Source organism: Diceros bicornis, chromosome 5, assembly GCF_020826845.1.
Source record: "Diceros bicornis minor isolate mBicDic1 chromosome 5, mDicBic1.mat.cur, whole genome shotgun sequence".
In the NCBI taxonomy this organism is placed as follows: Eukaryota; Metazoa; Chordata; class Mammalia; order Perissodactyla; family Rhinocerotidae; genus Diceros; species Diceros bicornis.
In genome coordinates this window covers 39565823-39588042 of record NC_080744.1, presented here as the reverse complement: position 1 = coordinate 39588042, position 22220 = coordinate 39565823, and the positions used below count along the sequence as shown (strand labels likewise).

The window sequence follows — 22220 nt, the reverse complement described above, 5'->3', positions numbered from 1 at the left end:
TGGTGGCGTAGCGGTTAAGTGCTCTCACTCCACTGCAGTGGCCCGGGGTTCAGATCCCCGGCGCGCACCAACGCACCGCTTGTCAAGCCACGCTGCGGTGGCGTCCCATGTAAAGTGGAGGAGGATGGGCATGGATGTTAGCCCAGGGCCGGTCTTCCTCAGCAAAAAGAGGAAGATTGGCAGATGTTAGCTCAGGGCTGATCTTCCTCACACACAAAAAAAATAATAAAAAATAAAAATAAATAAAAAATAAAAAGACACTTAAAATAACTATTAAGAACCAAATTTAAGTTAAAGTTTAAACACATGTGATGCTATCAAGGCCAACCACTCAACCCAAGTGGCCCTCGGAGGAAGAGATGCACATCTGCATGGCTGAATTTGCACATGTACCGGTGGTGACAATTATGTGGGTGGCAAGTTTCTTTTGGCACTAATTGTAAGAAGCATGCAAAATTCAGAAATATTTAAATGTGGAAAATAATTATTTACCAATCGTGGTTCTTGGTAGCAAAACAAAGAAGCTGATTCTGGCTAACTTAAGCAGAAAAGGAATTTTTCAAAAGATCAGATTGTTCACAGAATTAATGGGAAGGTTAGAGAACTAGGCTCAAGAACTAGGTTAGGAAGCCACCACCACTGGACTCTCAACTCGGTCACTTCCACCATGAATAAATTCTCATTTCTCCTGTGTCTTTACATCATTCCCTCAAGATTCAGTACCCTACTCTGGTGGAAGGAGATGACTGTCTGATTCTAGACCACCTGTCTGTACCTCAACCTGCTAACGAGTAGAGCAAGGGATGGTCTGCCACAGCTTCAGCTTTTTTTTTGGCCCACAAGGGCCCTCTCCCCCACCCCAACAGGAAGGGTGTTCAGCAAAATACAACTCGTGTTCACTCCAGTATGCACCCCGGACACAGCATTTTCTTTAATCTGTTTCTGAACCTTCAGTTACCTGATTTTGATCACAAAGGAGAGCAGGTGCGAGAGAGCTGAGTCAGAGTGATAAGCGGATCATCCCTACTGGAGGAGCAAGTTCACATGCAGGTCTGCCTGGTGCGTGGTTCCAAAGCATCTCCGCAGCTCCCAGGGAACAGCGCCAGTGTTCATCTGCTGAGGATCTTCTGCCCGGCATCTGGGGCTTCTGGTGCACAAGTCAGTCTCGAATGACGGAACCAGTGACTATTACCTTGGGAGGCAGTTTGTTCTGGCCTTGCAGGGCCAGAACTCGGAGTGAAGTCTTGACTCTGAATCTTTACACACCAGTATGTGACCTGTTCAATAGGTCTTTGATTTCCCTCTGTTCTAAACTGGCTGCTGACAGCAATGAAAATAAACTCTGGCCCACGTTCCGAGAACTACCTTTGTCCTCCTCGTCCCCGGGGAATCGGGGTGTGCTCCAGTGAGAGAGAACAGAGAAGTGAGAAGCGTGATCTGGAGGTGTCTGCACATGCGTGGGGAAGATAAGTCCCACATTCGGGGTAGTGGTTTCCTCCAGGGAAGAGGTTGAGGAAGGGCTTGGGGAGGTGTACACGGGCACTTCAGCGCTTCTGAACGTCTTATTGTCTTTATTTAAAATGTGTCTGAATCCAGTTTGCTTGTTCAGCTATTCTCCTTACACCTGTTCTTCAAATTCATGGAAACTTTAGTCCACGGACCCGCTTATTTTTGCCTAATAGCTCATCCTCCTCTAGACGCTTTCTCAGCCACGTTAGACCCCTCCCGCCCCCTCCCGCCCCCTATCCCCAGGGTCAACCAATATCCAGAACTGGTGTTAACGTTTTTGTATTTGTATAGTCTGTATCCATAGGCTGTTGAGTATTGCTTTGTTTTTTAACATTTTATGTGAATGTTATCATACTGTACATACCCCTTTGACACTGATTTTTTACTCACCAGTTTTTCGGAGATTTTCCTGTATTGATGAGTGAAAATCTAGTTCATCCTCACTGCTCTATGACATTTTGTTATATAAATAGACTAGACTTAAATGTTTTAAAGTGTCTGAAGCAAAAAAGGCCAAGTGTCAAAGTTTATTAAAGTTACGAGGTGGGTGTATCAGCATTTGTTATATTATTCTCTAGACTTTTATATGTGTTTGGAAGTTTTCAAAATCTGAAAAACGAGGCTCGAGCACTAAGCAGGAGTCAGGAGAGGTGCTGTCTTGGCTCTCATTGGGCGGCCCTGAGACTCTATTCCACAGCTAATCAGACTGAGATTAAAAATAAACCTTGTGGGACTGACCTCTTCTTGTTTGCTCTTCGTGGACTCTGCCTCCCTGGGGAAATGCCTGAAAGTCCTGACCACAGGCTGAGACGTGTGTTTATTTAGCTGCACAATTGGGAGCCTATTGGTTCGTGGCCAAAGTGAACTAAACAATTTGTTGTGGGCCTAGCCATTTTAAAAAAGAAATTGGCAAGAGACCGTTTGACAGAATGGCTGTGAGACATGTTTTAAATATTTACAACACACTTAAGATATAAATAGTCCAAATGATAAATGTTGGTCACAATTTCAGCCAGACCAACCTTTGACCCCCTTAACACTCTTAAAATCTTGGGTTAAGAGAAGGCGATTATTCTTTCATTGTGCTTACTGGACACGTATGGGACTCTGAGAAGCCTCCAGGTTTTCTTCCTTCTCCATCTCTGGTACTTTCAGAAAGTGACACTTGGACAGAAGTAAGAGCTGTTGACCCATGGCCTGTGGTTTTACAGAGAGCTTGATCAATTTTCCCGTTGACCCAAAGGACTGTACTAGGTGAAATAATAAGAGACTCATGAGGACTAAATGAAATTACAGATATGGAAGTGAGCACTGCCCCATCAGAGTGACCTTGAGCCCCTTTTTATTCCCTATTTCTTCCCGTGGAAGGGCTCCCGGGATCCCAGCATTAACTCGATGCATCCAGCCCAGGGAGGCCCCATTTAAAATGATTTTCAGGTCATGAGGACTCCACTGCCTCCAGCGTGGAGACGGGGCTGTCTCCCTGGCAGCTGCTGGAGAAGCAGATGATCCCTGAGCCCTCCTGATAAACGCATCTCCCCAGCAGCCGGCGGCACTGACGTGCTCCTTTCTCCACCTAGGGTATGATTTCTGCCAGGTCCTGCAGTGGTTCGCTGAGCGGGTCGACAGGATCATCTTGCTCTTCGATGCCCACAAACTGGACATCTCGGATGAGTTCTCGGAGGCCATCAAGGCCTTCCGGGGCCAGGACGACAAGATCCGCGTGGTGCTGAACAAGGCCGACCAAGTGGACACGCAGCAGCTGATGCGAGTCTATGGGGCCCTCATGTGGTCTCTGGGCAAGGTCATCAACACACCCGAGGTGCTGCGCGTCTACATCGGCTCCTTCTGGGCGCAGCCCCTGCAGAACACTGACAACCGCCGGCTCTTCGAGGCCGAGGCCCAGGACCTCTTCAGGGACATCCAGAGCCTTCCCCAGAAGGCAGCGGTGCGCAAACTCAACGACCTCATCAAGCGAGCGAGGCTGGCCAAGGTAAGCCAGGAGACACTCTGAGCGGCAGCCTGGGACAGGGGACATTCCCACTCTCTCCTCTAAGGGAAAGTGCGGGTGAGGAGGCTCCATTCCAGGAACCTTAGTGAGCGCAGTGTGGAATAGGTTAAGAAGAGAGCCTTGAGATAGGACCAGCCGAACAGGAGAGAGATGGTGTTGGTGGGACTAGTAGGGTACTGAGATGCCACCACTAGTCACTCTGTACCTAATACATAGAACCCAGTGTCACTGCCTGGACCCAGAGGAGCCCTGGGAGGAAGACTGGCTCAACCTTCCCGCCCAGTGTTCTCATTGAGGTTGCACCACATCCACATTCTGGGTTGTGGCCTGTGATCCCGCCCGCTGTGGCTCCCGGCTCCCCCACCGCATAGCTGAGTCTTTCAGCCACCCAAGGAGTGTGCCCAACAGGGGCCAGGGGTTCGTCTGCTGACCACCCTTGAGTAGTCTTGTCCATTCTGTCACGTCTCTGAAGAGAGAAAAGCATGTGCCTCCTCTAAGAAAAAGTATAGAAAAAACAGTCCTTTAAAAACTATGTGTACATTTCATAAAATCATATTCCTCTAATGCTGGAAGTGCCCCCAGAGTTTATCTAGTCCCAGGGATCATCAGAAGTACCCAGCTTTAAACAACATAAGTTCCCAGGCCCTGCCGCAAAGCTGCTGATTCGGGTGTGTGGGGGAATGTCCTGTGTACACATGCTCATGCACGTGTGTGTGTCTGTGTGTGGAAAGTTCCCCAGGCGATTCTCGTGATCAGCCAAGATCCTGACTCCCTAATTTTACAAGGACAAGATAAGTGATTTCTCCAGGGTCACCTAATCTATGAGTGACAAGGCTAGGACTAAAAGATAGCCCTCCTGGCTCTCATTCCAGCCTTCTGCTTCAGCCTTGTCACTTCAGCTAAAACTAGTCCACAGGCCTGCCTCTTCACATCCACCAGTACCCTGGTCAGGAAGCAAGGTCAGCTCACTTCCCCTTCGTCTGCTGGTGGCAAAGAACTCATGTCCCCTCCCACATCCTCTTGCTGTACAGTGAGCAGCTTGTGGTCTGGCCTGGGGGCCCAGTGGGCCAGCCTTCTGGGGTCCACCACCACTTGGCCTCATTCAGCCAACAGTTGCTCAGCATCCTGGGCCAAGGCTGGGGAGCCTGGTCTGGGGGAGGAGGGGGTGCTGAACCCCCTGTTACAGAATGTCGAGCTGTGTGCTGATTGGGGTGTGGACACTGTGCTCTGAGGGGGCCTGGCCGGGAGAGACAGGGAAGGCTTCACTGAGGGTGACCGCCGGGCAGGTGACCAGCCTTCCAACACCTCCTCATTGCTCCTCCACAGCCTCTGTCTTCATGTCCACGTGCCCACACAGCAGAGTCTCTCCTAGGTCCAAAGAAACGCCTCCCCGGCTGCCGCGGCCCCGTAGATAACACCTCCATCTGCTCTTTCCCTCTCTCCTCAACTTCCATCCCAGTGCGTGCTTATGCATCCCTCCCGTATCGCTCAGCTAATCTGCAGTCGCCGGCGCCCCTGTGAGTCATTGCTCTTTATCCTTTCTGCCTGGGACAAGCCACTTCCTTTCCGGAACTACAGCCACTTTTGTCCAGTTCTGCAAGGCAGTTGTGTTAACCAGTTTGTAAATCCACGTATCTGCGGCTTTCCAGAAGTGATTTCCCTCTCCCACTTGTCCTGGGCCTAATGCCTAGTAGCAGGTCGTCTGGTTTTGCCCACTTAGGGACCCCTTAGGCATGTGGCCTTTCTCGTCTCCAGCTGATACAGCTGAACTTAACCTTCAGGGTATGCAATACCCAACATGTTTTTATAACCAAGGCTGTTAAATCATGTCATAGCCTTTGCAGATTTCAAGATTTTTTTGAACTATTTTTTAAGCACCCATGGACGTTTTTATTTGCTGGTAATTGCTGAGGGCCTAGTGACTCAAGACGCAGCTGTCTTTGGTCATATAAATAAATGAAGAGTGGAGAGCTCACTGGGCCTTCCCTACCATCCTGGAGTATTAGGCCTCGTGAACGGGCAGCATGGCCTGGGTTCAGAGAGGCACAGGGTGCTGCTCTGTACTGACGCTGGGAATAATGAAGCCCTTGTGTAGAGGCGGGGGGCGGTCAATTTGCTGAGCTTACTTCTAGGAAAAGAGCTTGTCTTTTTATTTTTTCCTAAGAATAGTATCTGGCTTGTTCCTTTTCATAAAGGAAAATGTTTGAAGTACAGATGTTTCCAGCCTGAGCCTCTCTGTGCCAGTGTGCTCCTGGGGCACCACCAGCCTGCGAGAGGGACAGGAAACAGAGTCTCAGGCGGTTAAGAAGCAGAACTCAGCACAATGGCCTTGACCACTAACCGCTGCCATCCACTTTACCCCATCTGCAGTTTTATGGCCACTTATGAGCGTGTTGTTGCTTCAGTGGACAAGGAGTCACCTGAGTTTTTCTCTTTGCCACTTTTATATTTTATAAAGGTGCTCTTTGATTTTGGTATATAAAACTTTGTTTCTCTTGATCCAGTTTTCCTTTTGCAAGCCAACGCTTACTGTTTCAGAAGCTCTGTGATTTGCACTACAGGTGTTATTTTGTCTGATCCTGTCAATAATGGCCAAAGTTGGGCATTATCTTAATTTCTCACACGAGGGAACGAAAGCTCAAAAAGGTGAAGTAACTTGCCCAAGGCTTCACAGCCTGTAAGTTGCAAAATATAGATCCAAACCCCAGTGGGTCCTACTCCTTGGTCGGGAAAGCATTCACCTGAAATCCAGAGTAGACAGCATCTATTGCTTCTTACTGTATCCTTGCTTTCTGCATTCATCTGTCATTCTGTTTATCCTATAAAATTCTCCATCTACATAAACCCTATAAAGTTTAGCGGTTTATTGAGCTGACATTTTGGAAGGATGCAAAGGATAAGTTTTCAGATGTCACCTAGGAGGTGTCAGATCTGGTTGGGGTGTGGAGTATGTCTATTTATAGAACACCATAATTAGGCAGAATTCATGGCCCATCCAGAAATAAAGCAAGTGTGTCATTAATGTCCTGCAGTAATCAAACTCAAGATGTCATAAAGATGACATCTTAATAAAATGAAAAATGGCACTATTACCAAAGATCTCTTGAAATTTAATGATTTCCCTGCTTTTTCTATTCATATATTTTTTTCACAACTCTCTATTTCAAGGAACAGGAAACTTTTAGAGTGAGTTTTTTGGTTGACGTCAAAGATGACACCTTATGATATCGATAGATATCCTTCTCCGAAGACTGCTCACTATCTAAGACGCCAGTCAGGGTTCATCTCATGATTCTTTAGAGTAAGCTATTTGGAGAAAGCCCAAAAAAGGGGGTTGGAAAATATAATTTAGTTTTATTCAGCTATAGTTAAAATAGCCAAATTAAAGAAATTCGGCTCATACAAACTCCAAACAATAGCATTTATGGGATAAATAAACAAAAGTATAAAGTGAGGCAAGTTCACCATTGGACCTCACCCTTTATAAACACATTGCCCAAGAATAGGAAAAGTTCCCACCCATTTGGAGATTTTTGCTCAACAAAAAATGAGTCAACATTTGAGGAAGGAACAACTAAAAATGAGAACGAAAAGGTGAGGTCAGTGATTTGAGGGTTTACTATAGTTCTGTGGAATTAGTTTTGTCTTCAAAGCGTGTTCTCCTCTTAGTTATGTGTAATGTGCAGAGCCCAGCCTTCCAGTCTGTCTGTGCTGCCAGTTCCTTCTGTGGAGAAGTTAGATGTTTTGAGAATCCCCAGATGGACCTAGGCTAAGCTGTGTTGAGAATCATTCTACAATGGCTGATGACAGTCCCTTTAATGCCCAGTCTGCCATGGGGCTTTTAACAACAGCGCAGTTGGCAGCCCCAAGCTGCTCTGGACGTGGTCAGAGCTTGAGTCCATGTAGGAAGCCTGTCTCTTTGAAGGCTGGCCTCAGATGACTGGGTGGGCCCCTCAGGCCCCTCGAAGGCTCTTCAGTATCACATGTGCTGTTGGTGCCAGCTTTGATTTCACGGAATAACAAACCCCTACTCAAGTGGGAACCAACCATCTGCTTTTCTCTGCCTCTTGCAATCTCAGACTCTTCCTATCCCGTGGGTTCATCTTTTGGGTCTTTTGTTTATGAACTGAATTTTTTATATCATCAGAAACCCACTTTTAAAATGGGCTGATCCCTTGATGTTAAATGCTCTATGCAAGTTTCCAGCTGGGCCTGCAAAGGTGCAGGTCTCCCAAAGGTCGCAGGAAGCTTGCAGATGAGGTTGCCCAATGTAGAACCTTGTTTTCCCAGCCTGATTTCCCCCAAACTGCTCCCTAGTATCCAAATTCCATGAGCATTTTCATTCCTACTGACCATGAGCACTGTAAGATTCCAGCACTTTGTGCCGGGAGTTGACCTCCAAGCCCAGGGTGGGTTTATCCACTATCACTCTGAGTACATGCTTCTCAAGTCTTGGATATATGTAAACACTTGTCACTGGACACAATTAATGAGATTGTGGCATAGTGTATATGTGAACTATAAATTCACATTCATTTAAAGGGGAAGACATCTCTTTCTGCTCATTGAGTTATCAGCCCAGGGAAAAATTGATCTTTTGATCTGTTTGGTTTACTCCTAGTCCTTACCATTGGGTGAGTTGGGGCTTTTCCAGTTTTATACAAGGGAAAGGGCAAATTAGACAAGATAAGAATGTTCAAAAGCCCCCAGGTTTCAGTGACATTTACTTGTGACCGAAGCACGTGGGACCCAAATTCATCCTGTTACTATTCAAATATACAGATTTTATTAATTATTCAGTAAGGGCTAAGTAGCCATGAGCCTTCTCTGTCATTACTACCCCTCCAGCTGTTGGTCTTTGACCATTAGTCAATGACAACATTTTTACGCCTCTTTCTAGTGGATAAAGTGCATTCAAATGCATGATCTCTTGATTCTCATAGTCACAACCCTGTGAGGTAAGGGTTGTGATTTCCAGCTTGCGAATGAGCAAGCTGAGGCGGGGATTAGACGACTTGTCCGGAGCTGCTCGGCGAGTGGGCAGTGGTGGCAGGGTCTGACCCTGGCCTCCACACTAGGTCTCGTCCTGCCGCCCCCTCCCCTTTCTCTCCCTCTTCTCTTTCCTATTCCTCTTCTTATCCATTAGTTTTTTTCTCTCTCTCTCCATTAGTTTTCTCTCATTTTGTTCTTATACTGTTTCCACCTCCTTCCATGGGGACCATCACCAGGTCTGGGCTCAGTCCTGTGTTTATCTGGAGAGGTATCTTCAACACATAAGGGCAGGAGTGAGCTTTTGAAGTTGACAGGGAATTTCAGCCATTCAGGCTGTCCCCACTGTTTACCAAGAGTCCTTAGAAAATTACAAGGTGCCATCCTGCCAGAAGATTGCAGTCTTCACCCACATCCTGTGTGGTGTCCGTAGTGGTATGTGCCATGACATATCTGTCTTGTGTATGGGGATGGGAGAACAGATGACCTTTCCGAAGCTTTCCTGGGAGTTAGGAACAACCAGAAGCCAAAGCTCAGAGTTCTCCACGCTATTGGACTATAGGACACAGTGCATTTTGAATTCCAGATTTTCAGCAGCTTCAGTAAGATTTTTAAATCATACCCACAGAAAACAATTAATTCTATAAGGACAAGAATGAGGCAGCTAAATGCTAGTGCCAGCTCTGCATCTCCTAACTAGCTGAGTGACCTTGCATAAGTCATATGAATTTCCTGGAACCTGGAGTTCAATTAGATATAGGGGGTCCCTTCCAGATTTAATACTCCATGATTCTAAGGATGATAATTTACCTCATAATTTGATAAGCTTCTTAGAGGCAAGGCCCATGCATAGAACCTGACCCCGGGTTATTGTCTTAGGATGCCCAGGGAATGGCGGGAGGGAGGTGGCCATGCAGAGGCAGCGTAACAGGAGATTTCCACAAAACAGGCCAATGGAACTTCCTGGAAGTGGAGGTTGAGGCTGAAAGCAGCCTGCAACATGAGCAGGACACCTGAGGGTCACCACTCTGGTAGCGCCAGGCAGGTGGGAGGAGGAGGGAGTTGAGCCTGGCACAAGAGCTGCCCCGGTCACGTCAGGGCACTGGAGATGTGGCGTCCAGGTGTAGCCCATTGTCCAGCAGCCTCAGTCATCAGCCAGTGAACACCATGCGGGCTGAGATGAGGGAGCAGGTGCCAGGCGGTGGGTGGAGGGCTCTGGCAGGTGCACACCCCTGCAGTTCAGCCCAGCAAAAGCAGACCCTGGGCCACAGGCAGTGTTCAGTGCTCAGGAACAGGGCGCCAATCCTAGGGGGCTGGGGGCTAGGTAGGGAGTCAGCCTTCCCCGAGCAGGGGCCTGGTGGCTCTGAGGTAGCATTCTAGTAGGTGGTGAGGGGTCTTGGGGAGCCCTGCAGGGACCTGGCAGCTGCCCCAGGCCTGAGCTGGTAGGTGAGGGGGGTCACAGTAAGAAGCCCTGGTGGATGGGAGACTGAGCAGCTATGGGACTTCCCACTTCATTTAGGGCTGGTCCAGAGTGGGGCAAGCCTGAGCACAGGAAAGAGAGGTATCCCCAGTCCAAAGGCCCAGTCCAGAGGTTCCAGGGGGGCCGAGCCAAGGAGATGATACAGGGACAGCCAGTGAGCAACCGGTTCTCCCTGATGGGGAGAGAGCCCCTCCAAGTCCTTAAGCATTGTACAGGGCCCTCCCCCAGCCCCGTCCAAACCCAGCCAGGCATTCACTCCAAGACAAGGAAATCATTAGTCTTACCACTTATTCACCATGTCCTCAGGAATGCAGTTAAAGCCCATCCCTCTAAATAAAGGATTCCCAAACTTTGGGTTTCTCTAGCTATCTCGAAGAATTGTGTAAATATTTTAAGTTGTTTTAATTTGAAAAATAAGTAAATAAACAAGTTTACTAGTGACAGAAAGGTTTAGAAGCATCTCTCCCAATCTATACCTCTAGCAATAGCTCTGATGTGTGTTTGTGTTGAGATGGCCTTTGTCTAGATGGAGAGGTTAGCAGTTCTGGTCCGAGCCTGCCGGCATTTGCGTTATGCACCTATTTTAGTTTCAAATCTTAGCACAATGTTTTTGGTTGTGCCCAGTGTGTATCCATACCAGAAGCCCTCCGCTGAGCTATGGAATGTGTCTGCTTACCCCTTTATTTAATTTCCGTCCTTCCACAAGATTATAGGAGAAGTCTGTTTTCTTTAATAGGATTTTCCAGAGCTACATAGTCATTTTCTTCTTGTAATCACTGCTCTGGTTTTCATCTTTTCTTATTTCAGTTATTTTCTTGACTTCTAAATTACTCTGTAGGATTCTGGATATACAAAGAGCACTTTTGTAATGAACATGTCTTAATGTCCTGAAGTTGGAAATCCGTAGAAGAGTGGAGATTTACAGAAGGGGGTGATACAGGCCAAGCAGAGTCCTCCCAGTGGGATCCACCACCCCTCGGGGAACAGTCCCAGGCCTGCCACCCCCAGGTGATCAGTGTTTCTGGGATTTCCCCCTCATGCACTGGGGTCCCTCTCCCACAGGGAGCTTCTGCCATCCAGCCTTGTCCCAGGCAGCTGCTCTTGCACAAAAATGACTTTAGTGCCACCTGTAGAAATCTCGAGGTTTAAACTGTCCACAGGAAAGTTATGGAAATTCTCATCTCACTGTTCACTGGGCACAGATTTCCATGCAAATCAGCCATTTGTGTCAGCCTTCAGTTTCATTTCTTGGTGCTCCCAGGCACCAGCCTGGTGAAACTTTCTCTTTAGGTCTTCTGATTAATCAGCAGAACTGAGACCTTTCCTGCCCAGCAGCCCCCTGCCCATACCGCTCACTCTCCATAGAGACGTGGAATAGCCACTCAGAGGCATGACTGAGCATAGCCACAGAACTTCCCCAAGTCAATGGCCCTTCCTCAGGGGTGCATTTTAGGACAGGGTTCCAAGGGAAATCCCCTGTGCAACCCCACCTGACCCCACCCCATCCCCAGCCAAGCATCACCAGCCCACCTGGAAAGCAGGGAGCTCTTGGCATTATTCTGGCCTCTCTGGTCTCCCAGAACCATCATTAGCACAATATTAGGTGAGCAGAGGCGTTCTAAATCCTCCACTGGCTCCTAGTGCCCACCGAGCAATCTAAACACAGCCCACCTTCCCCACTTCTCAGCCTGGGCTGCAGCCACGTATGTGACACTGCCCCCAGCGTGTTACCTCCACACCTCCATCCGTGCTCTTCCCTCCCCTGGGCTGCCACATCCCTCCCGTCACCCACACATCCTGCCTGTTCTTCAAGGCTCGGCTCAGATGTCACCTCTCCCCTGGATCCTTCCTCCCATAGCCCTGAGCTGTCACATTCTACTTCCCAAGGTCTTTTTCTTGGCTCCTCCTCCTCCTGGCCCTTAATGGTGGAGTTTTCTCTGCTCACTTTCCCTGGGTGGTCTCATTCACTCTCATGGCTCTGGCCACCACCTCTTCTCCAGCTCTCCCCAGAGCTCTGGGCCTACGATCCAGCCACCCTGGGACAGCTCACCTAGCTGTCCCTCACATACTTCACATTTTACACACCCAGAACCAGACTTGTAATTTCTCCCTATCCTCTCCCCCGAATCCTCGCCCTCCTGCTGTCCCGAGGACCATGGCTCTGTGACAGTGCCTGTTATGTGTTGTGATGCATATAGGAAGCCAACTTGTTTGTCCTTCTGGTGCAGTTCTAAATGGCACATCCTCACTGACATATACCCTTTCAGGTACATGCCTACATCATCAGCCACCTGAAGAAGGAGATGCCCAGTGTATTTGGAAAGGAAAACAAGAAGAGAGAGCTTATCAGCAGGTTGCCGGAAATCTACATTCAGCTACAGCGGGAATACCAGATTTCTGCAGGGGACTTCCCCGAGGTCAAGGCAATGCAGGTACTGGGACCCCCTTACAATGTCCTGGGAGGGGGACGGAGAGCACTGCCACCCTGCCTGGCTGGTTGCTAGGTACACGTGAAGGTTTCATGGTTTAGGATGGAGGAGAACGCAATGAATTCATCTTCCTAGTGGTGATCTGTGATAAAGAGGCGCCTGTGAATAAAGCAGACGTTGCCTGCTTCCCTAAACATTTAAACAAAAAGGGACGCATTTCAAGAACTAACTTAAGCTCACATGAAAAAATCAGATGAGCAGCTCTCTTAGACTTTGTTCAAGGTTGATTTGACGTTGGGTGATACTTGTTTTTCAGAATCCCAGAACCTTAAGGGAATTAGAGCTGAGAGTGACCTTGGAGGTCTCCTCAGGCCGGCCCTGCCCAGCACTGCCCCGTGCTGTGGGATTATGTGCTCAGGCAGCACTGGTCATGAGCTCAGTCAGGCCAGGGTGTTCGTGGACATGGCTGGACTCCGCTGGACACAGTGAGCTGTGCTCACTGAGGATTTTTTGTAAAGGTCAGCATTGGGCAGCCTTTGGCCTGACTTCAGGGTCTCCCTGAGTTCTGTCTGGGCAGCCTCAGATGAGCTGGAATGGGCGCTGTGTTCAGCCGCTTTGGCCTGACCAGTGCATCCACCACCCGACAGTGGAGTTAGACGACTGTAGCGATGCTGACCGCGTCCTCCCAAGCGAGGCCACCACCCTGGCTCCTTACAGGGCCAGACTGACCATTTTCTTGTCCAGAGAAAGGACCCATCTGCACTAGAGGCCACAGTCCTCTCTGGAGACCAGGCAACACCAACTCAGACGCCTGCAGCCACCAGCCGATAATGTGAACAGGCAGGCAGGCGGAGAGAAACCGCGTTGCCGTCTCTGACTACCTTATTTTCTCGTATCTGATAGAGATGTGGGTTCCAAGAAATAGTCTCTACCTGAAGGAAAACAATTCTGCAAGTGCAGTGAGAACTTGTGGGGCCCACGGTGGGAGCAGATGGGAAGTGTGTCCCCCGCCTCAGTGGAGAAGCCCTGTCCTGCCCGGGGGCCGCTGCCCGGGGGTGCTGTGGGCCCGACTGGTTCACGAGAAGCTGGAAATCTGGATTTTTATGTAAAGTCACCTGGTTTTCCAATTTTGGCTCAAATTTTCAGGGACTACTACATAGGCCAGACAAAGCAGCTCTGCACCTGGGGGACCTCCAGTTACCGCATTCTGCCCTGAGCCCAGGAGAGAGACAGTACTGAAGGGAGAGTACAGTTTAAAATACACAGCTGGGAGGCTGGGCCTGTGAGCTGCCTGCCTGCCTGCCTCAGGAGGGGAGAGGAGGAGGAAGAGGAGGAGGAGAGGTCAAGCAGTGGAGGCAAGGATCAACAGGCCGCAGGAAGGGAAGCTTCCGTCCTGAGAGGTGTTTTAATGTAAACTTTATATCAAGGACATGCTAAGATAGGAGTGGGTTACACTTACTGTTTTGATGGCAGGCATCAGGGTGAGTGCGTCTGGTTATATGATCTGGTCAAATGTGATTTGGTTGGCTTCAGAATAAATACAGAAACATTTGTTTTCTTCCAGAAATGAAATAGGTATTCCTGAACTCAGAGGAGGAATTGGGGTTCTTATTCTGGTCATGAGATGGCTAATTTGCGGGCTCCTGGGGCCTCTCGGAGCAGCCTTCCTGAGCAGGCTGCACTCTCACACCCTTGGTTATGGCCTGCACCCATGACCAAACTGAATGACAACTGTTTCCTTGCGTCTTTCAGATATTTTTGAAGGGAATTGGGTTTCTTGACTGAAATGAAAGCTATGAATAAATACACGGTGCGCACTAGGGCCTAATGGGGCTTCTGTGGCTCATTAGCCTAAAGAGGCTACCATGGTGCCCCACCCACAAGAAGATGGGGCTCCCAAGACCTGAGGCACTGCTGAGCCCATCACGCCTCCCTTCCAGGGCCTCCGCTGCCCGTCTCCAAGTGAACTCCATAACATAGGGAGCAAACTCTGTGAGCAGAGCTGCTCATGACCACGTTAGCCTGGCCTGGCTGGGGCAGAGGACGTCCAGGCCTCTCAGAGCTGGGGCAGAGGGGCAGTCCCTGGGGAAGAAAACAAGGAAACCGTGTGCCCACTCACGTCGGGCCTCAGGAGCAGCCGCGGCCCATTTAGCTGGATGATACAAGAAGGGCCCAAACCTTCGTGGAGAGCCCTGTGGGTCACGCCCCACCCCAGGTGCCTCAGCACCTTCACGGACACCCGATGCCCTAGGACTGGGAGCGAGGAGTCCCACCTGACTGGTGCCCCATTCCCCTGTGTTCGTTTACTCATTCATCTAAGAAATATCAATTAAGCCTCCAGTGGCCAGGCACTATTCTAGGCCCCTAGAAGAAATCCATGAACAAAAATGAACCAACGGCAAAAATAAAAACCCTTGCCAGGCAGAGCGTCCGTTCTGGGTCACGGTCTCTGCCACTGTGGCTGTGGCTGGCAGTGATGTTTTGGCAGCAAAGACCCTGGTTGGGACATGTGCTTCTTATGACACAAACGCTGTTGTGCTTCATGTAATTAATTACTGTATTTAGTGTTTACTATTTAGTGTCTCTCTCCTGTATAAGGCTGTAATCCCATGACCTCTGTCCTGGTCACTGCCGTATCCCCAGCACCTGGGGTGAGGCAGGTGCTCAGTGAGTAAGTGCTGAGTGAGTTAATAAGTGAGTGTGTGTTTATATCAGAGCAGGCTCTCAGGCAGTGAGTTTCTCAGACCCTGACCCAGCCCTGACTCCCAAAGGGCTTATCTACCGGCAGTTTCCCGAGCAAACCCCTGGAAGCTGGAAGAGGATGCTTCCTTGGGAAGCCAGCCAGGCCCTGATGACACCACCCAAGTCCCTTCAGGGTCTCCCCAGGGAACAAGGCAGGCCTGGAGCCTGTAGGGCTGCTTACTGACATCTGATACTTCAGGCCAGTTTGCTGTCACCCAGGAAGCTTTGGGGGGTCATGGTGTGGGTCAGGGCCTCTGTCATCCCTGAGTCTGATGAGCCTCTGACATCCTCTCCAACACAGGCGTTCAACCTCATATAAACTGCGTCTGGGACAGCAGCAGGGGTGTAAGCTTAGCAATGACTTTATTATGATCTTTGCACATCTCAGGGTCCCTCGGAGAGCTCATTGGTCCAGCTTTAAGTCTCTCTTCTCCCTGTGCTCTCATGGACCATGGTGGTCAGGGTGACTTAGCCGTAGCAGTGAGCCAAGTATATTTTGAAGGCTTTTGCCCATTGCGGGGAGAGGCCTGTGACCTGCTGGTGCATCTGCCAGTGTCTGTCCCACACCTTTTGGGGAGGGAATCTAATTTACTGCACTGATGTGTCCGTCCTGGAGAATGAGGCGAGCACTAACGAGGCCACCTTGATTGCTGACTTAGTTGTCCTCCTCTGCTAATTTGGCCCCCACAGCTGATGAGTTGGCAGCTTTTCAACAACAGAGGGCAGCAGAGCCATCCCCATCTGCTCAGATCCTCCCGTGGATTCGAAACTACTTCTGGTGAATGTTGGGAGTGAGTGGGCAAGGGACAGCCCAGGGAGGCTGAGCTGGGAACTAACCTTTGTCTCTTGGGAAGGAGCAGTTCCAGCATCCTGGGCTTGGTGGCTCTGATGGATATAATTGTTGATGGGTAAATCTTTAAATTCCCCAGTGTGTATTCATCCCAATAAAAAGACTTCTGTTTTGGAGTCACCATGGTGGAGGACTTGTACCCCATACTCCGTGGCAGGCCTGGTGAGGTGGGTCCCATAGAAACAAGAGTGTAGGGCTTATTTCCCATGTGCCTCTGGGGCAGGAATGGCTCTGCTGCGGCTTCCTGTCCACCCCTGCAAATATGTGGCCATTTCCCCTTGCCAGTTTTCCAGAGGTTTGCAGTCTGATTCCACATCCCCTGCAGGAGGGTGGAAAGTTTGGGTGGGCACTGCCCTCATTCGTCCACTTGACCAGACACAGGGGTTCTGTGTGCGCTCAGAGCTCAGGCTCATTCATGAGGAAACAGGGTAGGTGTTCGTGCACCCGGAGGAATCCAGACTTGTTTACCCCAGCAGCACTCGGATTTTTGTGTAGGCTGCCTGCTCTCCTCCTCCGGGACTTTCTCTTCTCAGTTCCCTTAGCTGACTGAGCCCAAAGTGTTGGCAGCATTTTTTTGTTGCTGCTGTTGGGGTGACATGCAGGTGACCGTGGTCTGTCAGCGAGGATGGAGGACTTGCAGACTGGAATGCATTTTAGAGACCAGGCCTGCATTGCCCCACCACTCTGAGCTGAGTGCAAGCCGCACACTGGGTGTCAGGGTGTTTGCTTCTAAGTGTGTTGGAGGCGCCTCTCTAGAGAGATGTCAGGCTAGGTAGCTTTCAGCTCTGCCCCTCCGCCATCTACAACTCAGGGCTCACTTCTAAATAACAGCACAGAACGTCTGCCCTGCCAGTCCACCCTAGAGACCACAGTTTTGATTCTCCATTGGAAACAACCTACATGTCCAACTACTTGGGACAGAGTAAATGAAGAATGGCCCAGCTATACAGTTCAGTGTTATGTAGCTATTAAGAATAAGGCTGTATAAAAATTAATATCACAGAAATATATACATTATTTCTTTAAAATGCAAGTTGTTAAACACTGTGGTCTTATTTCAGTTAAAGTATGTGTGTTTATAACAATAGCTGGAAATGTGTGCCCAAAAATGTTAGCAGAGGTTATTCCTGGGTGATGGATTACAAGTGATTTAAGATTTTTATTTTTGATTACCAGTTTTTTCCCCAAAATTTTACAATAAAAGTGTGATATTTATGACAGCACAAAGTTTTATTTTTTCCTAACTGCCTGTCACATTACTTCTCTCCAGAGCAGTCAGGTCTGAGGGGTACGTGAAACCTCTTTTCCTCGAGTCTCCTTGCCGCATCTCTAGAAAATTGCACACCTGGATGGCCCCTCTTTGGCCCTCTAGGATTGTCTGAACAGAAGTACTTCCCAGAGAGTCCATACACGAACTGCCATACCTGGAATTTTCTGCATTTATTTGGCAAAACTGCTGTTGAAGACATTTTTCACTAGATCTTTGAGGCTCCTCTTAAAGAGCCCCATGTAACTCTCACAATTCAGGGCCAGGGAGAACTTGTCTCTTAGGATGAACAGGTGGTTCTCCCCTCAGACAATGAGGGGGTGTGAGCCCCCAGGGAGCAGTAGCTATTGTCACCTGAGTTGTCTGAGGTGAGGAGTCCGTCCCTCTCCCTTTTAATTACTTGGCTTTTCCCTTTCTACTGACTTTCTTCTATTTCATTTTTTCACTGTAAGCTAAGTCAAGCCCTTTTTGAAAGTAGACAGGAACTAAAAAACTAGAAAGTCTTTCCTCTATTACAACATAAGCTCCCTGAGGGCAGAGACTGTGGCTTTTCATGTTTTCTATCCCCAGGCCCCAGAACAGGGCCTGGCACATAACAAATGGCCAATAAATGTTGGGTGGATGGATGGATGAAGGATAGATGGATGGATGGATGGATGAAGGATACATGGATGGATGAAGGATGCATAGATGGGTAGATGGATGAATGGATAGATGAGTAACCGAGGAGAACCAACATAGGAAGAACTGTTTCCACAGAGCTTCTGTGGCATCTACAGTTAGCTCCTGTCCTGGCCAGGCAATTGCTGCGTCTCCTAGAGCCATCTTCTGAGCCTGTGCTCCTGCTGCTCTATCTGCCGATGGGCCAGTTCTCCTGGGAGGTGGAGCCGAGACCTGCCCTGACCTCGCTAGTGATACTCAGCCCTATTGGCTGGATTTATATTCGCTCTCCCCATCCCTACTCCTCTCTCCCTTACCAGTTTCAACTTTTACTTACTTGTACCCTAAACTACATTTTCTTAACTGATCCAAAAACAATGTCCTTAAATAATTGTTTTACCTAGGTAAGTCCGTCTGTCACAGCTTCATGTTACAGCACAAAGAGCACTAGTCAAGCAGCAGGAGACAGGAGCTCTAGTCTTGACTCTGCCGGGACGCCCCATGTGCTCTCTGTAAAGCAGGGTTGATACCTGCCCTTCCTCACTCCCAGCATTATTATGAAGATGAACTGAAGTATGTCGTAAAATCATCTCAAAAGATAAAATACTAAATCTCTATTGCACACACATAAAAAAAAGGCAGGGTAAAGAAAAATTGTCTCAAAGCCCTAGGGGATTGTTGTCACTCATGCAGCCACCCCCAGAGATTAGCTACTAGGGAAAAACGCTGTACCCCACTGCTCTTGTTTCTTGTTCCAAAAGCCATTCCTGTATTGGTGAGTTCGGATGTGGGGACTCCACCAAAGAGAACAGCCCAGAGTCTGGGATGTCTGCTTTAAGGGAGAATTATCTCCCACCAGCTATCCCTCTCCCTGTTCGCTTCCTGAAGGGAGGGCATTGACCGAATCTGTGCTTTCTCCTTTTGCAGGAACAGCTTGAGATCTACGACTTCACCAAATTCCACTCGCTGAAGCCCAAGCTGATCGAGGCCGTGGACAACATGCTGAGCAGTAAGATCTCATCGCTGATGAGCCTCATCAGCCAGGAGGAGATGAGCATGCCCACACAGCTCGTGCAGGGCGGCGCCTTCGACGGCACCGCCGAGGGCCCCTTCAACCAGGGCTATGGGGAGGGCGCCAAGGAGGGCGCCGACGAGGAGGAGTGGGTTGTGGCCAAAGACAAGCCCATCTATGACGAGCTCTTCTACACCCTGTCGCCCATCAATGGCAAGATATCGGGCGTCAACGCCAAGAAGGAGATGGTGACCTCCAAGCTGCCCAACAGCGTCCTGGGCAAGATCTGGAAGCTGGCCGACTGTGACTGCGACGGCATGCTGGACGAGGAGGAGTTCGCGCTGGCCAAGCACCTCATCAAGATCAAGCTCGATGGCTACGAGCTGCCCAACAGCCTTCCCCCCCACCTTGTGCCCCCCTCTCACAGGAAGTCCCTGCTGAAGGCCGACTGAGGGGCAGGACGCACACAGGGCAGGCGGTGGGGGGTGGGAATCGGGGGACCTGGGCCTGAGGCCCACACTGCCACTGACTCATTGAGTGACCCTGGGCAAGGCACTGCCCTCTCTGTGCCTCAGTTTCCCCATCTGTAGAACGGGGAGGGCAGACACTGCACACTAGATGAGGTCCTTTCACCTCTAAAGTTTCCTGAGTTTCTATTAAAATATTGGGGAGAGGGGGTGGATAAGGAGATTGAAGGGTTGAGAAGAAAGAGAAATTGACCAAAGAGTACTCAGAAGCCAGGGAGGCAGAGATGTGGAGGTGGGCCTTGTGGAATCCTAGAGCCACAGAGAGTGAGCTGGGGTCTCTCCTGGAGCAGTTGAGTCTGCTGGGCTTCCCGGGACTGCTCTTCACCATGAACCTCTCTGTGCCTCAAAGGGCACTGGGAGGGAGCAAAGGTGATCTTATTCATTTTGTTTCCTGCTATAGTTAGAGTGGAAGAAAACAGAGCAGAGAGGGTTTCTGTTCTCCCCAAACTCTACCAAAGAGAAGAAGACTGCTGCCCTGGGTTTGAAAGGAGGACACACTGTGTCTGTGTGCGCCCGTCCCTTCGGCAGGCTCGAGCAGAACGGGCAGCCCAGCCAGCAGAGAGCGTCTGTCCTGCACCCGCTGACCAGCCCTCCCGGGGCTCCCCCCACCCAGGGCCCTTCCAGCAAAGTTGTGTTTGGTTAGGAATTTGGAACTCACAGCCTTTATTAACACCTGACAAGATTTCCAGTATTCAAGTCATGTTGAAATCTGAAGATTAGCTTTTCTTACTGGTCTGTCCAATAATACATAGCAGAGTCTATTTATCATACCTAAATGACAGTAAGGAGAAGAGGTGGCTCTCCTCAGGCCTCAGTGTAGTTACATGTCCCCAAAGCTCCTTGGTTGATGGCAGGATTTAAATTCAGCAAAAATATGTCTCGGTGCGTGCCATGTCCTGGGCCTGTGGACACAAAGGGGAATGAGATGCCAGCCTGCCCTGGGCTGTCAGATAGAAGAGATGAGTCTACGAGCATTAGACACTATTTTTATAAAAAATAGGCATTTTTATTATGTCCAGTTTTTTTCTTACATAAAAGCCTTTATACAGAAATGGGATAGAATATTTCATATAAAACCTTTTCTTCAAACGGCTGTGTGGTTGGTAGCATGAATGCCCATCGCGAGGCAGGATTTGGGCACAGGCCTGTACACTGGCTCCTGAGTGAGGTTCTTCCCCTGTGTAAACCTCTCTGGACTGCTCACTCAAGTGCCTGGGTCCAGTGGAGTGGTTAATGCTCACTGCCACCCTCCCTGATGTGTGGGCTCCAGCTTGGGGATGCAGGTGCCTTTCATCAGTATTTATGCAATAAAGAGACAAAATAGTGACCGCTGATGGCATGGGGCCCTGCCAGCACTGGAAATGAGTGAAGTCAGAACAGTCCCACCTGGGCCTTCCAAAACCACATAGTTTTTTTTCTGATGTCACCTGTGACGTCAGGGTCAGAACTGCAGACTTAAGAGAAAATTTATATTTTAGAGAAGTATTTATCCAGAGGCCAGCCCTCACACTCCCTAGCTCACTTTCTAAATAATTTCATTTTAAGAGAAGTAAATGCATAATATGTTTTTTCAACTTAATGAGCACTTTTAAATTAACCAGACACATAGAAAAGAGACGTTTATAATTCCAGTACCGTAATATGAGCAGATAGTTCTGTGAGCGCACGAGGACTGCTCAGTGAAGTCCACCGCAAGACAAAATTAAGAGAAGAGAGAGTTCATTTGTCCAAAGGTTTAGAGATCCAAGGTTAGCTGATTTTCCATTCAGAATTATCTCGCCTCCTTAACTCAATTGTTATATGTAAAGATCAATTGTCATATATAAAGATAAATATATACACATATTATGTCACATGAGTATGTATTTTTGACATTTGTCAACGTGTGTATATGTAGATATGGCCAAGTTTTGTCTATGTAGAGAATTATAGGGAAACTGTTTTAGAGGGCCAGCAGACTGAGGTTTCTGGTTTCTATGTGGAAGGAAACTTCTCATGGTGTTATGATCCCTACCCCCCATGCCCTCAGGTGGGAGAACATCTGGCAGCTGAATCCTTTCCCTGCTGAGAGAAAAAAAAAAATCACCTGTCTATTTTTATTAATATCTTCTCTTACAACATAAAGTCATTCATCATGAAAAGTTGATTGGAAAGAAAAACACTGGAAAACATTATTAGGGATGGCAGCCAGGTGAGGACCCGTATCTTCCCAGGACTCGTGCGAAGTTCCTTGAGTCTGTGTCCAAAACACCCGCTGTCCCGTCCCCCTGCAGCAGGGCAGCAGGGCAGCAGAGCCCCCTAGGATCTGTTCGCCTTGACTGACCGTATTGCCCTTCCCACCCCAATTTTCAAAGTAGCCCCTCCCCAGAGTGTTTACGGATGGGCAGGAGGGTGGAAGCAGGTAAACTCTGGCACGATGAAACTATCGTTACGCTCTCCATGATTCCACAGAAGAAAATCTAAGAATCTTGAATCTTTCTTTTTTTTGTGTGTGAGGAAGATCAGCCCTGAGCTAACATCCATGCCAATCCTCCTCTTTTTGCTGAGGAAGACTGGCCCTGGGCTAACATCCGTGCCCATCTTCCTCCACTTTATGTGGGATGCCGCCACAGCACAGCCTGACAAGCGGTGCATCAGTGCACGCCCGGGATCCGAACCCCGGTCGCCAGCAGCGGAGCGCGCATACTTAACTGCTATGCCATGGGGCTGGCCCCTTGAATCTATTTTCTGTACAGCACATGTAT

The 22220-nt window shown here is 49.0% G+C and overlaps 1 protein-coding gene across 1 annotated transcript in view; it reads left to right on the top strand.

Annotated features, from left to right (window-relative positions):
* EHD4 (EH domain containing 4) overlaps window positions 1-21687 on the top strand; it is a 74571-nt gene extending 52884 nt beyond the window's left edge. Inside the window, exons 4-6 of the mRNA XM_058541330.1 lie at window positions 3090-3502; window positions 12257-12421; window positions 18865-21687. Coding sequence (XP_058397313.1) covers window positions 3090-3502; window positions 12257-12421; window positions 18865-19401 — 1115 coding nt within the window. The 3' untranslated portion in view covers window positions 19402-21687. The remainder of the gene's footprint in view (window positions 1-3089; window positions 3503-12256; window positions 12422-18864) is intronic.
* Window positions 21688-22220: the final 533 nt, after the last annotated feature.